Source organism: Dermacentor silvarum, chromosome 2 (genome assembly GCF_013339745.2).
Source record: "Dermacentor silvarum isolate Dsil-2018 chromosome 2, BIME_Dsil_1.4, whole genome shotgun sequence".
Taxonomy (NCBI): Eukaryota; Metazoa; Arthropoda; class Arachnida; order Ixodida; family Ixodidae; genus Dermacentor; species Dermacentor silvarum.
The window spans coordinates 245,739,172-245,755,832 of NC_051155.1; the positions used below are offsets into that span (position 1 = coordinate 245,739,172).

The 16,661-nt window shown below is 43.1% G+C and overlaps 1 protein-coding gene across 1 annotated transcript in view; it reads left to right on the top strand.

Annotated features, from left to right (window-relative positions):
• The window catches only part of LOC119443034 (FERM, ARHGEF and pleckstrin domain-containing protein 2-like), a 128,821-nt gene that overhangs the window by 48,779 nt on the left and 63,381 nt on the right, over positions 1-16,661 (top strand). The window contains exon 10 of the mRNA XM_037708160.2: positions 7,303-7,496. Coding sequence (XP_037564088.1) covers positions 7,303-7,496 — 194 coding nt within the window. The remainder of the gene's footprint in view (positions 1-7,302; positions 7,497-16,661) is intronic.

Consider the following 16,661-nt stretch of genomic DNA (forward strand, 5'->3'; position numbering starts at 1 on the left):
AGTGGGCTGCTTGAGCCGAGCTCATCCAGTTCCTCCATGCTCTCCTCTTATAGCAAGAACGGCCACCCGCTTGACTGCAACCCCTTCCTGCAGTGATAGAGTGCACACATAGCCACACAACACATGCTTCATTACGACCATCTTCCCACAGTGCCACCAATGCTGGTTCTCGTTATGGCAGTGTAGGGTATTGCATGGATCGAACAAGATGCAAAATACTCTAGAGGTGCAGACAGTACACATAGCATAGCAGGTATGTGGAGTTCTCTAGCTCAATACAGTGCCACCAGATGACTTGCTGATCATATCACTGTCATGCGAGAGGCTGCAGTTGTATTCCATGCCAAGTGATTGCTACTTTGACGTCAATTCCTTCACGTTCATTCTGTGCAATACCTCAGATTCCTTTGTCTGTGTTCCTTTGTCAAAGAGTCAGCATCACTGCCCCGTTTGTGCACCAGTAATGGTATGGATCATATTTTAAGGGTGGTGCATTCGTTTCAAAGCAATCACAAAATACCTCTGGCAGAAACATGTCACCTTAAGTTCTCCTCACACTATGCATGCTGCAAAAGGCTGGCAAAATTTCTCAGGATGTTATTTAGATGATTCTGTGATCATTGCACTGTTTTGGAGCCATATGAGAAGACTTAATCTGAAAGCACGTGTCATAGTACCCTAAAAAATGTGAGGGTGTATGAAGAGAGCTAACTGAACTGAATTAGGCAGTTCTGTAATGAATCAAGAATGTTTCAGCATGATAGCATGGCACTCAAGACATGTGGATGTCGCAGGGGAAATTCTAACCACAGAATGATAACACACAGTGATTTTATGGCTTCATTTTATTATGGCTTCATTGTAGTATTTATCAGAACATCTTATGGTTCTTTAGCTGTATTTCTAATGGTAGCTGTGGCCTCTCAAGGTCAGTTCACTCAGTGGACAGGCAGTACAGATGAATGAAAGGAAATTCTCAAATCTCTGTGCTCGTCAACTCTTAACTCCTTTACAGTTCAGAACCTTCACCTGTCGACGCTGTTTCACGTACTTGAATGCAGTGGGTGGCATTAAGTAATGGTCTCTCATTAGTAGTTTCTCATTCACAGCCTCACTCTAGCTCCTGCTTTTTTCTGTTAATGCATCTACAATTAGGGGATGGAATATGTTGAGCTAGTTGCAGCAGTACCAGATGTGCTTTTGTACAAGGAATCTCAGGTGTGCACCTTGATTGTACTTTCTTGCCATGCTCTCCATGCACCCTAGTTTACACCCATTTAGGCATGTTCTGAATATCTTGATGTCTTTACTGCATCTATGCATTTGGTGCAATGCAGACATAATTTTTGGCCTTCTAGCTTGTTTCCTTTCATTCATTCATTCATTCAGGTATTTATTTGGGGAATTTTACTACTCGTGAGTTCAGTTCCTTTTTTATGTCATCTGACGTTCAGCACTGATTGCATGCTGATGACAATCAACATGCTGCATGCTGCATCAGCAAATTTTGCTTATCTGTGCATACCTCACCAGCCACATCTGGATGGTTGCTCCATTTTACACCTTGCACCTGCGCTGTCTTGAATATGGGAAATATATCTGGCTCGTGTATTGAGGGATGGTGTAAAATATGCTTGAGTTTTTCGGTCATTTTGATTTCAGTTCTGGTCTGTTGTTGGTGCAATTTTAATGAGATAAGTTACTCATCCATGTTCCAGTGGTGACGATAGACAGGACTCAAGGAAAGATTGCAAATTTTGCTGTGACGTAATTTAGGTCTTGTGAATTGAGAGGTTTATAGGCTCACAAATTTGTTTAATCAGGTGATGTTTTATAAATGTGTGAAACAAGGACATACATGATCTTTAGTGCTTTAAAGTCATGACACTTCAAGTTGTGAACACTGAGAACATTTAATGTCAAATGTGGGCATTTTAGCTCATTGTCCGTTTGTTGATTTTATAGTGTTAAGACTGCCCTAATCCTCGTAGCAATATCCGTGTGTTGACCTGCCAGGTAAAAGGTCACATTGTTGTAAAGGGTCTGACAAAAATTTTTGTGGTCAGGAAACATATTGAAGATGAATTTCCGTTCACTGGCCAAGTCATATATCATCTTTTGCTTGGTCAATGACCAGAACATCTTTAAAAGGTCACATTACAGCCACACATGTTGCTGTCTGTGCTGGCCAAAGTGTAGAAAACTACGTCACTGGCTGTGCACTTGAATGAACACGAGCTATGCAATATTTGAGCAAGTGGAGCCTTAGACAGTGTCTCTTTCACTGTTTTTCCCTAGACAGTTAATCTTTCGCATCATTAGAATGCTCTCAAGTATAAAGACCAAGAGCCTTGTAAAGACTGCGCCAGCAGTTGAAGCGTGCTTTCGGTCTCGTAATTTTGACATGGTATATGTATACGTTTGAGTCCTTCTTGCACATTTAAGCAATTTCTGGTTCACTGTTGAGTGTACATCATGTGCAAGTAACCTACGTATAACAATATTGTTTAAAAGAATATACAGTTAAACTTCTATATAACGAAGTCTGTAAAATCGGCAGTTTACTTCATGATATCGAAATTTCGTTACATTTAAATTTGACCTTTTATTCAAACAAGAACAGTCGCCGATAAATTTTTCTTACACAGAAAGGGCCTCAAAATTTTCTGAATTATCTGGCAGCCAGAAAAAGCAAGAAAGCAGGCTGCATATGTGCTCAGCCATGAGCAGCCGTGGCCGCACTAGAAAAGAAGATGCGCTCCAACCTACCCTCTCTCCCCCTTTTCCTCCTCCCTGCACACTTGATCACATTACAGCGAGCTTGCTCCGCTCCCTCCCTTTCCCCTTGCTCATGCGGGAAGACAGCACTCATCAAGCCACCATATTTCTCGGCTCGCCCTCACATGCTTTCACTTGCACCCTAAGCATACAGCGCGTGGGGCACAATAGGATCTTATTGCACTTGGACTTTATACAGCACCTGACGCTGCTCAGTTTCGGAGGTCATTCTTGGTTGCGCAGCGTGCGATTTCAGAGCAATTTGTGCGATTTGAGCCCTTGTAATTCAACCATTTGACCATCTGCATCCGCGGAAGTTTCCATTTATTGTCTTGGTACTCTTTCGCGGTGACAGTGAAATTTCGTTATATTGAAATTGTGTCTAAACACACTTCGTTATATTGAGCTTCTAAATGCATTGTGTTCTGTGTACAAGAACTTAAAAAAAGTTAAATAGTTTGTTATATCGAAAATTTCCTTATATATTGAAATTTGTTATATCCGGGTTTAACTGTATTGGGCTTACAGATGGATAATCATGGGAGCATCACCTTCATAATTTTTTGCTGTGCTAAAAAGAAAAGAGAGCATTGCACAGTTGAATCTGGCTGCTATGAGCCAGCTGTAATACATTCACTGTGTGGCAGTTCACTGGCAGTCCTCTGCTGTGTAACATAGTGTGCAGGTCTGTCCTGTTGTGCAAAAGCCGAGTTCTTGCAAGCATTTATAATGGATGATAAGGAAGGCTGGTGGAAAAGCTGATAGGGTGAAAGTTTTGACCAGCGACTCTACATTTATAATGATTAGGATGAAAATGGTGGTTTGAATAAGCCTCGACAGCAAAGTTTCTAATCCAAGCCATACTCACGCAGGAATTTGATAATAGCCTTTAGAACATCTCGCTTATAGCGAGGGTTTGGCCAATATCCCAAGAGAACCTTTTCGGATGAAGGTTGATTGTTAAAATTCAACTAATGCTGTGCCAGTGATTGCGTTAGTGCTGCGTATAATGGGCAGATGTACAACACATGTTTGTAGTCTCAAGTAGAACACATTCCTTGCACTTCAGACTGCCTGTGCTTGAGCAGTAATGTGTTGCTAGTGCCAAGTGAATGCCACAGCTAGTGGTGACCTGCGCAGCAACCTTGCGGAACTTCTCTTGATGGTAGGCAGCAACTTCAGTTACATGTCTGGGTCGAGTCCATTAAGACGACAGTGACTCGGCTGCACCAAATAAGGTTGCGATTGGAATGAAGGATATCTAATCATGCCTAAATATTATGGCCACTACTGATCCATTGCTGGGTCATGGCAATCAGGAATAGAGACTTCTTAAATGAAAGTCCACAGTGGATGTGTCACACAATGGTCTAATGCAGTGCTGGCAGACAATATATTAGAATTTATTCAGGGCTTGCTTGGTGAAAAAACATGAGCTGTTAGTAGAATAAGTTAACCACACTTCAATTTTCGTGCATAAACGGGGAAGCTATGGCACTGGCAGTGCTGACACCATGACAGCACACAACAGGTGGCATATGCTGTCAGTATCGGTGGAGACCTAAAACAAAAACACAAGAAAAGAATATTGAAAGTAACCAGCTACACCACAGCTATCAGCTCACCAGCAGAAGCTGCATTTCAAAATCACAGCATGAACTCCAACTGATGGGTGAGAAGTTCCATGGTTGTGTCATCACCACGAGCTGTGTGTGCAGCGAGCTTCATCCCTGCACATCAGTTGGCCTTATACAAGTATAATCATGCAATTTATGTTCTTTCTTTCTTTTGCATCGTAGGTGCATGTTTCTAGTCTACATAGACATTGTAACCTTTCAGTTTTTCACCTTGTTGAAACTAGTCGACAGACACAGTTTTTCTTTTACTTGTGAGGCAGCTAGTGTTGTGACCTGCTCTATATGCTACAATCTTGTCAGTCCAGTCAGATGGGCAGATTTAATGTCACTATGAATGACTGCACTTTGCTTAAGGAACACCATCAACAATAAACAGTGAGTGAACAAAGTTTCACTTGGGATAGATTGCAGAGGCGATTGTTGCTACAAAAAGCACTGAAAATTATTGCTAGTTTTCAGAAAGGTGTCACTAATGTTGCTTCTTATTATCAAAAAAATGCACCTTGAATGACATACAGTGAAACTTTTTGGACGGCAACACCGTTGCACACCCGAGTCATTTTCTAGTTTGCTTTGATACAGACAGGAAAAATGACGAACTACATCATGTCAGATGTGGTAGCGGCAGCCGTTAGAAGTGAGCATTGAAAGGGCTACATGTCAACTGGAACAATAATTGTGCAGAAAAACAAAACGCATTTTTTTGCTGCTTTTGTCTTTATTCTTGCAACTGCTGTTCCACTGCTTTTGTTTTTGTTTTTTGGAAGCTGGATATCCACTGAATGCATTTGCTGTCGAGTGCATGCTCCAGCAAGGATTACTGTACTTCCTCAGCCTGTGACAGCCTTCAAATGCCAGGTGCAATAAGAATGACATCAAATTTGCCAATTTGACCAGAGTATAATTGTTTTAAAATAAGAGCATCATGCATTTTTTCGGCATGACCTGGATACTACAGTTCATTACAGCAGCGACATTTTCTAGGCATTTCTGTATTATATGTCTGTATTGTACACATTCATTTTTGCTATCAGGCTTTCTTCCTGCAAATGATGTCAGTTTGGCATGCACAACTCTTTTTGTGCCATGTTGGTTCGCTAACTAGTTTTGCTGTGATCTTTCTTTTCTCTACCAGGCTTTTATGTGAAAAAGACAGTAGTCACTGATGGTACTAAAAGGATTGTCCATCATGATGCTTTCATTCATTTCTGTGCTTGTCATTTTTCTTGGGAAATGTACAGGCTGGTGCAGTTGTCATTTGATTTGCATCGCCTCAGCGCAATAAGTCAAACATTTCTGCTATGTCCTTTCTGTTAAGTCGCACTTCTGTTGCTGCAGCATGTCTGTAACATTTAAGCCTGCAGTTGTGACCTTCTTCACCTTCTCTGTATGCAATGACACTGCCATGGGTGTCTAGGCTCATGGTGCACCACCATGACACCAAGCACAACAGAGCGTTGACCACTGCCCCACACATCTAATAAATACTCTGTTAGAGGGGACATTGAGTCTTCTGCAGCCATCTGTTCTCTCTGGCATTGTTAATGACATTGCTTGTAGGGCTGGCATGTTTAGAATGTTGTACTACACTAATTGTATTCATTTGCAGCATGTCAAAGCAGTCGCTGCTAATAGGCAAATGGATACGAATTAGTGGTGCATTAGCATTAGTATATTCAACTGGCCATAGCACTTTGGTTTGCTGTTCTAGAGAAACGCCCCGCTAGGGGAGTTTCAGAGGATACTAGTCATTTGCATATTAGGCACTTCTTGGTTACCAGCCTCACCATTAAAGTTTTAATGGAGGACTTAAATTTCTGGTTTCCTATGGGCATGCCGTACATGAAAAAAATTAGCTGCATACTGTTGTGCCACTGACTTAGAACACATTTTATAATAAATTGTTTACCCTTGTCGTCTGTCTCTGCTTTCTTCCATCACGTTGGTTCTCCCCTTTTATTTGCTGAAACAATCTGTGCTGTCTCGCAAGGCCTTGTACTATGTTGAAAATATGTTTGTAAGGAGATATTGATTCCTCTTCTTTTTTTAAATACAGTTTTGAAGCAGCTGGGCCACACCTTAAATGTTTTGTAAGAGCATGTCTTTTCATAGGCGCTCTTGGTGCTGCAGTTTTGTGGTTCAGAAGTTATTCATTCTTGTATGTCACTCAAATTTGAGGCTGGTCTACTTCATTTTCCATCTCTCTACTTCACCGTGTTTGCATCAATATGATGCTTTACTTTTCCCATAATTGCCAGCTTGAAAAAGCACCTTGTACTATGCTCGGAACCATGCTCTGACCATAGTGTGGTAGGGTTTCTTTTTTACAAATTTTTCTTTTATTTTTTTCAAAATTTCTTTTCACCATTCCATTGCAGTGCAACTGAAATTTTTTTAGAGTACTTGCTACAGGCAAGGACAACTTCAAATTTACCATAACCAATACTGGTAAATAATGCCCGCAAACATGGTATTAAACTCAAGTTCATGCAAAATGGTACCTCTGTGTAAAATTCAAGCGGAGATCAGCCAGCTGTTGAGCAGGAAGAGTGGTGTGTATCTAGCACTCCTATTATTGCGACACTCGGTAGTTCTGCAACTTGATGTTGACAAACACAGCCACATCAAGGGGTCTGCCTTGGCAGAGGCCGCGTTCAGTGAAACACCTTTGACATGCTAATTGCAGTGCATTGCTGGGGACACATTTTGTCTCCAGTGAGGATTTGAAATGGTGGGGTCTTACTAGCTGCAATAATCAGGGTTCCTGTTCTCACCACATACCTGCTTTTCTAATTGGTTGTTTGAGTATTTATTTTTCCTTTTAGTTTTGTAATGCCAAAAGCCGTGCCCCCCCCTCCTCTTTTTTTTTTCTTTCTTGCCATTTTAGTTGCCCTTGATTTGAGTCCTCCCACCACATTGCCAGTGTGCTCGTCACCGAGCACAGCCTGCATGAGAGAAGAGCACAGCCCAGAGCAAGTGCCACCACCAAACAACAACAACAACTTGCATTGTGTTAGCAACGACGGAATGCTTTCAACATCCTGCTACAAACAGGACCTGGCTGGTGATGCCTGCAGAAAGGTCAGAGACATTTCTCAGCACCCTTGGTGGGAAAACAATAAGGGGGTTGTCACATGCGCATCATAATTCATCGCATCTTTCACTGGTCTCAGAATGCTTGACCAGCTGTACAGAAGTCATGCAAAGGTAACAATAAGCCTCATTACCGAAGTTAAAATGTACTCATTTCCATAAGAAAAGCTTACCTGCTGTTTTACTCAGCCTTTGTGGCACAGCACAAGCTTTCTGGAAAGCCATCATAGTTAGTCTTATTTGCCACCCAAAGCTGTGATTCAGGCTCTCGTGCATTTACATATGAAGTCGTTCGTAGTGTGTGTGTGAAACATTGAACAAGTGGCACACTCTGCTCTCATTTATTTCGTGGATTGTGAGTGCACTTCAACCGCTATAGGCAGCAGATGCTTGTATTGTTGACAGCATACTTTATTGATGAATAGCACAGCTACATGGAGCAAGGAGCATATCTCGTAGCGGCATGCCATTGCTGAGAAGGGTGCACTAATGTGTGAAAGATGCAATTTTGTTGCTTAAGTACTGCTATTTATGGTATCACGTTATCTAGCTTCCTGCATGAAAGAACTTCTGGATAGTGAAAGTAAAGCAAATTTTGCATATTTGGGCCAAAATGTCTGACATGTTTAACAAGCAGGCAAGCAGGTGCACAGTAGCTATAACTGTGGAAAAAATTCCTTGGTAATTCTTTATGAAATGAGTTTGATGGCAGCTTAGGGCACTACGCAGTAGAAGAAAGCAGAGGATCAGGCTTATCATGGTGCGCTTTGGTTTTATCCCAGTAGGTTGTGGAATGTCAAGTCATTGGGGCAGCTTCTTCCTCATGCGTAATCCAGCAATCGTTAATTTTATGCACTCGCATTGCTGTCTCCTCTTCTTCATGACTGCTGCGAATCATCACTCAATCAATGCATCCAGGATGAACACGGAGAGACAAGTCTGCAAACAGCGATACCACTAGCAGCAGAAAGGTGTTTACTACAAAGAACATGCACATTCTGCTACAACCATGGGACATTTATGCAAGCATACATAAGCAACCATTGACAAGCTTCAGTAGAAGTTGTAGTTGGGCTAGCTGATGCGTATTTTTACGTTAAATCTAGCATGGACCAAATAATCACAATATGCCACTGAGGCTTCACAAACACTATCATCAGCTTCCCAGATAATGAAACGAAATCCTTCCATCATCTCTCATGCTACTTTTTTGCATGAAGGTGTTGCCAGAACAAAACCTTCATGCAAAATGTAGTCACATGCCATTAAGAGCATGACATTTTTGCTGTGGTAAAACCTTTTTATGTTCTTAATTGCATGTGGGCACATTTTCACACTAGTCAGCTTGGTAGCTCCTGAATTACACAAAAGATAGCATAAGGGTGCTGCTTCACCTCTGTGGCCGAGATTGTCAAAAGACTCCGTAAGATTAAAGAAAATAAAATTTTGTGGCACCCACTTGATTTGAATTGAGGGCCTACGGCTTGGGAAGACTTAACTTTTCAGCTATGACACCAACATGATTTGCACTGCAAACAGTAGGTCTTTGTATGTCACACAGTGTGATGTGGCAGCATTTCCTTATGAATTTTAATGGTGGTTGCTATCAAGAATTGTTTGCAGACTACAACCAAACTGAATTCTTGTGAAATGATGTTAAAGGAGTATGCTAAATGGCACACTTCAAGAGGTAGAAGAAGAAAACACTGTAGTTATAGGCACTGATGCAAGTGGCAAGTACAGTGCCTCACATCGAAGGCGTTCATTATGGGTGCCACATGCTGATTGGTCATCATGGCAGAGACAAGACAACTGGTGTGTGAAAGTAGAAAGAGCACATAGACATTCCCAATTCTCGCTTTTTCATTTGATGCTTATGGCAATGAACCTTTGGACTTCACATCATTGACATGCTTCCATAGTTTCATGTTTACACTCCTAGGGTCATATTGTTGGGCAGTCACATTTAGAGTTATCACTTTCAGTATGCATTTATCGTTTGGATGCCTATTTTTTCCAATGAGAAGCCGTTGTGGCTGTTACGTCATCCCTGAAAGTAACCAATCAAGACTATGCCGAGCTGGTTCCTCCCACTTATCGCAAACTAAGTGAAAATGAAAGGGAGTACATAATAGATGACTTGCCAGTTATACGTGTACTTGAGTGTTTCTCATCACACTCACAAGCAACAAACCTCGAAAAGGATGCTCTTTTTTCTGTGCCCCTATAAATAGCCTTCACAAGTTTGATGCTGGAAGAACCAAGTAGATATTATACGTTGCCATGGTCTCAAGATGTAAGGCACTACATAGGAACTGGTTGCCCACGAGAAACACTTATTGACCCTTTTCGCGGAGCAGTTTGCTCTAGAGGAACGAGATGGCGCTTTCAGCGGCGCGCCATACGTTGCCTCAGCGGATGCGCACGAATACGAAACCATTACTGCTTCTGCCGCCTTGCTACTGCGCGATCAGCTGTCGGCAGTGCAACTGGGTGTTTGCTAATGCACTGTGCCCAATTCATGCTGCAAAATGTGCAACGATAAAGAGAAGATGTGTGCGGTAGTTAGCTGCAAAAATAGTGATTCGCTAATTAAGGAATGGAATCAACCTGTGTCGCCACTGCTACATAAGGACCTGCCGGTGTTGTCGGTCCTTCGCGATGCATGGCTTTCCTCGAGGATAAAAAAAGATAATTCATCTGCCTGCGCTGTATAGCTAACCTCCAAAGACAGGACTTCTCCGGAACGTCGGTACTTAATAGTGAGTACCACTTGTTACAAAAGGAAGTAGCACCACATATTTGAATAGTAAGTTTCTTGCACGTTATTTACACGCATCCACCCCTACTCGCACACAAACTTACGCCCACCCTATCGCCAACGTATCAATAATAAGTGAATGGGCGCACACTTGAATCAATGTGCTGAAGCAGGAGTGACGACAACTACACCGACAAGACATGAATGTTGGAAGCTGAACGTTTCGTGACGGTCCACAAAGTAAGCGAGGGACTAACATCAATACTTCTTTGCTACTAGCTACTACAAAGTACAGAACACTTACATTCCAAGCTTTTTGTGTAGCAAGAACAAATATATCGCAGCAGAGCACACCCGCGAGCGATTAGGCTGAAAATAAACAATCACATAGTGGCCGGACCGAGGAACTTTACTGAGCTGCAGAAACATGAAAAGCCGCTGCTTCAAAATGTTTGCCAAATAAAGAACGAAGCGCACACTAATCCTGATTTAATTCATAAGCGGAAAGTTTGAACAAGTTCGAATAAATTTCTAGCCCCGCTTTTAGTACAAGCACCATATACGCTGCTCGTGCCGTTTGGACAAGGCGTAATGAGCTCTGAAAGCACTCACTTACATGCCCTCTAAAGCTGTGGCCAAAGCATTGTGTCGTCCACGCAGTCACCGTCTGCGATATGCCTCGAAACGGAGGTTTGGTGCACCGCACCGGTGCTACGCGCTGGCATTGTAAGCATGGAGGCAACAGAGGTAGCTGAGGCAAGAAATGGACGCGTCACCACGTGATCAAACATGGCAGCGCCCACGGGAGCACCGGGAAAAGGGTCAATAGGGGCAATGAATGCACAACAAATACAAAGGAACATGCAGCAGAGAAATATGCATACAAGTCGGCTAACAAGAACAACTAAACATGCTGCTGGAAGTGTAGCATTTTCAGTCAGCTGGGAAAAGAAGAAAGAAATAGTTCTATGATATTTACCAAAGTTCCCTGAAGCCATAGTGCTGATTCAGCGTTGGCGGCTCTGATGCCCATGTGGCCCAGCCCAAAGGTGAACATGCTGTCCCAGGTCATAGCTAGCTGGGTTTCTTCTGCTACATGTTCTTGTGTCCTTTTCGCTGCATAGTTCCTTATGCATTTTTCATTCTTTATTTGAGCTGTTGTGGCTCACGCACAAACTTCACTTTGGTACACATGACCATTACTACATATTTTCTTGCACACTTTACAGAGCAAAAGCTCATTATGCTAAACAGGAAAAAGTACAAGAAAAAAAAAAAAACTAGCAAAATCTCCCAAACAAGAATTTTGAAATCTGACATTTTCTTTTTCCTTGAGGTGTTCCTATATTTTTGTAGTGCAAGGCTCCATCACATTACTCTGGCATTGGTCAGCTTAGCATTACTGAACTACTCGAAGTGGCTGGTGAAGTGGCTGGTTACATCACAGAATTGGCCATCTCAATGTTACATGGAATGAAATTCCTGTAATGTTGGGTCAAGCCTGGGAATGGTTCTAGTGGATTTGCGGCTTGTTATCTTCTCTACTGTGTCCTCTTTCACTATATGCACCATGCCCAATTCATGACTCAAAGGTGAAATAGATGGAAAACCACAAAAACTCGCGGTTTGTCAGCTTGATGCTGATTTGGCACCCTGTAAATGTAAAGATTTCATTAGGGCACTGTAACTTGAACCCATTTATTTATACATTCCTCTTCTCATTCTCCTGAAGAATATGAAGAGAGGAACATTTAAATAAACATGTACAAGTTATAGTGGCTTAGTGAAATCTTTATGTGTAAGTAATTATAACAATTCCGGGTGCTTTTTCAAGTGTCGATTGTGACCAGAATGTCATCAATGTACTGTACAGTCAGTCATTTTGGCTTACAATAAAGTGCTCTTCACATGAGTGTTGAGAATACCACTGCAGCCATCTTCAGACAAGAGCATGTACTTGAGCTGAAAAAGGGTATACAAGAAAACATTGTTTTATCATTAGCTGTTTTCTTCATAAGGATTTACTAAATTTTGCCAGGTCAAGTTTTGAAAAGCACTTTTTACCGGCAACTTTTGTGAAGATATCTACTCCTTGCATAATTTTAGAGTCTATAACCAATACATCATTTAGACATAAAATCTACAAAGAGTCTGTTGAATTCATCTGGCTTTTCCATAATGACAAGAAGTGCATTGTAAGCTGACATTGACGTTTTTGTGATTTCCGGGTGTAATATTTCAATGGATTTTTTCTCAGTAAACTCTTGTACCACATGCGGTAAAAAGTGTCACAAAATTCCCCTGCGGTCAACTTTAATCTCTGAAGCAGTGCTTTCTTAACTTAATCATAGTCTATTAATTCAGCTGCAAGCATTCATCCAAACACTCTTAAAGGGACACTAAAGAGAAACACGAAATCATTTTAGACTGATTAAGTCTTTCTTCAAAGCTGACTATTTGTTAATTTTGCATTAGAAGGTAATTTACCAGAGAGGAAAATAAAGGCCAATCATCTGTTTTTTCACTTTCGCGCCGGAACCAAAATGCCGGTACGTCACTGTGACATCATGGATTTTAAGATATTGTGACGGAGGCTAGAGATGGGAGAAAAGTATATTTACAAAATATTTACAAAGAAACGCAGAGCAAGATGACTGATGTGCCACACGCGCAAGCATCCCACATAATCGTCTTCATCGTTCTGTCAAGCCTTGTGATCATCTATATATGAATTACTCCATAACATCACCCTCCAGCTGCGGAAGTGCCATCGCAGGCTCTTGCTATGGCGGCGGGGAGCTAGCAGAGCAATAAAAATTTTAGTCTAGACACATGAACAGCATCAGTCGGCAGTAAGGAGGTCGAAGAAGCAATGCCCAGGGTGCGATTTCATAATTAACATCACTGAGTTGACGTAGTAGTTGACGCAGTGAGAAAAGCTTCTCTGGTAGGCTAACGCAGCGGCATGGTGATAAGAGTACCGGAGAACTGGGCACGAAGTGCACGGTTCTGTGCCGGCTGTCATAATGGGTTTTCAGGGCGATACTTGTGACACAGAGAGACACATGGACAAGTTGACGAGCTGCTTGATCAACGACGTCACTGGCATAGTCAATAGATAAGTGAGCTGTTGAGGAAAGAGTGTCTAATGACGATGCAGGACGTCGGCCAAACAGTAAATAAAACAGCAAATATCCGACTGTGCCATTCCATGAGGAATTATATGCAGAAGTAACAAATAGTAATGAGCTGTCCCAGTCACGGTGATCCGGTGAAACATATATGGACCACATCTCAGTTCGAGTTCAGTTCACGCACTCGGTCAGTCCGTTCGTCTGTGGATGATAAGTGGTGGTAAGCTTGTTTTCAGTGGAGCAGGCATGGAGAATGTCATCCATGAGGAATTATATGCAGAAGTAACAAATAGTAATGAGCTGTCCCAGTCACGGTGATCCGGTGAAACATATATGGACCACATCTCAGTTCGAGTTCAGTTCACGCACTCGGTCAGTCCGTTCGTCTGTGGATGATAAGTGGTGGTAAGCTTGTTTTCAGTGGAGCAGGCATGGAGAATGTCATCTCCCACTCTTGACAGGAAGTACCTGCTACAGAAGGTGAGGCTCGAGGACGGTGAGGCTCGAGGACGGTGAGGCTCGAGGACGGTGAGGCACGCCTCGTCGTAGAGCGGAAAATCACCGACATCTGTAGAACAGCTTGTCAGCAATGCTCTGGTGATAGCGAGGTGCATGGCATAGTCCGTCGTGACCGCAACCCATTCATCTCCCAAGCTGGATGTAAGGTCAAAGTCAAGGTCAAAGCGGAAGAATGGTTCTGCAGGGATATCAATAAGTTGTAGCTGGCCAGCAGGCAGCGCTAAAGGGTGCTTGCAGCATTGTTAGCGTTCGCAAGCACCAACGTAGCAGAGCACAGAACAGTACATACCAGGCCAGAAGAAACAATGCCGGGCATGGTCATACGTACGAGAGACACCTAAGTGACCAGCAGTCGGTACGTCATGAAGCTGGTACAGAGCACTGAAGCGTAGATGGTGAAGTAGGACAAGCAGAAGTTCTGGGCTATCTGGGTTGAGGTTACAATGCAGAACATTGTCATGTAGCTCAAACAGGTGAACAGAAAGTTCTGGTGATAGAGAGCTGAGACAGTTGATGAGTTGTAAAGGTGGGTCTCGTCACTGTTCAGTGGGAATATCATTCAAAGTACGGATGGACAGTATGCAGGCATCCTGTCAGTGTCAATGAGGTCGGGAGCCTCGACAGCGTGATGTGACAAGCTATCTGCATCCTGGTGCAATTGTCCAGACTTGTAGTGGACAACAAAGGAGTATCAGTATCCTTGGAGCCGTAGGGCCCATCGATTGAGACGGCCAGACGGGTCTGTGAGCGGAGAGAGCCAGCAGAGGGTGTGATGGTCAGTAACAACAGAAAAGTTTCGTCCATACATGTAAGGCCTGAATTTGGTGACAGCCACACTAAAGCCAGGCACTCGCGCTCTGTTAGGGAAAAGTCATGTTCTCATGATGAAAGAAGGCAACTGACATAGTTGATTATTGGTTCCTTGCTGTGCTCTTGTTGGTGGCCAAGAACAGCCCCAATTCCATGGCCACTGCCATTGGTGTGCAGTTCTGTAGGCGATGATGGGTCGAAGTGGGCCAGTATTGGCAGTGTAGTAAGAAGACGAATGAGGGCTGAAAAGGCAGCTGTTTGTTCAGGGCCCCACATGAAGGAAACATCCTTCTTCAAGAGTTTAATAAGAGGTTGAGTGATGTCCGCGAAGTTCCAGAAAAATCAATGCAAGTAGGGATACAATCCGGTAAAACTCCAGACGTCCTTGTGTGAGCATGCCACTCAAAATTGTTGCACTGTTAGAACATGTTCAGGGTCTGGTTGAACACCGGCAGCACTGACAGGGTGGCTGAGCATAGAAAACTGGTGTCACCTGAAACGGCACTTGGCAGAGTTCAGCTGAAGAGTGGCTCTACGGAAAAGGGCAAGAACAGCTGATAAACGGGTGAGGGGGTTGTCAAACATAGGCGAGTAGACGTTGACATCACCTAAATAACATAGACAGATGGATGACTTATCTCTGCAGCAGAGAGTCAATCATACATTTTAACGTTGCTGGGGTATTACGGATTTTGAATGGCAGGACCTTTATTTGGTATAGGCCATCTGGGTTTAATAGAGGCAGTTTTCACGCGGTCCTTGGGGTTGACTGAAATATGCCAATAGCCAGACCAAAGGCCGATGGATGAAAAATATTGGGCTCCACGAAGGCACTCTAAAGCATCATCGATGCGAGTCAGAGGGTAGTCATCTTTATGAGTGACTTTATTCAAATGCCAATAATCAATGCAGAAAAGCCATCTGCTATCCTTATTTTTTCACGAGAACGACAGCGGAAGCCCACGAGCTAGAGGGAAGTTCTATGACGTCTTTTGTGATCATTTGCCAACCATGTTCTGAATTACTTTACCTTCGGTGTGGGATATGCGATATGGATGCCGGCACATAATATTGGTGTCAACAGTGTAGATTTGATGAGTCGTGACATATCTTTGACCTAGCGGGTGGTTCTCAAAGTCAAAGATATCACGATAGGATGCCAGGACGTAGTAGAGATCCTTGGCTTGCACCTGGGTAAGATCAGGAGCCATCATCTTGTTCATGTCGTCGAGAGGTGAATGAGCGAAGTTGACAGTGCAAGGAGCCGTCAAAACATGAGCATCCAAAGCAGCAATCTTGCAGAGATCCAGCGCAGATATTAAGGCCAGCGACATGCCTTTAGGGATAACCTTATTCAACAGGCTGACGATGAGTAGAGGAACAACCACTGTATTGTCAGCACCAGAAATAATGGTTTGGGCAAGGCTAACTTTGCGGGCTAAGAGAATGTCAACATTCGGAGACAAGACATAGTCGCCATCAGGAATGTTGCGCGAAGACGTCAAAGTAACGTATGTAGCAGCTTGAGACGGCAAGCTGATGTGACGGCGAGAGCTTAAGCGTGGTGGTAAGTCAGCTGGAATATCAGTAAGATGTGGCAGCTCAAGCCGAATAGCACAGGCCACACAATCAATGAGGACAGAATGACTGGTCAAAAATCTAAACCAAGGATTAGGTCGTGGGGCACTTCTCAATGATTGCGAATTGAACAAAAGTGAGATGGCCTGCTATACAGACACAAACGGTGCACATCCCAAGAATGGGAGGAGTCCCTCCATCAGCGACACGCAGGATGCAGGAGGTGGCAGCCGTGAGCACCTTATAAAGGCGACGACGAAGAACTGCGCTCGTTATAGAGATGTTCGCCCCAGTGTCGATGAGCGCAGAAACAGTGACGCCATCAACATCAGCGTCTAACAGGCTTCGTCT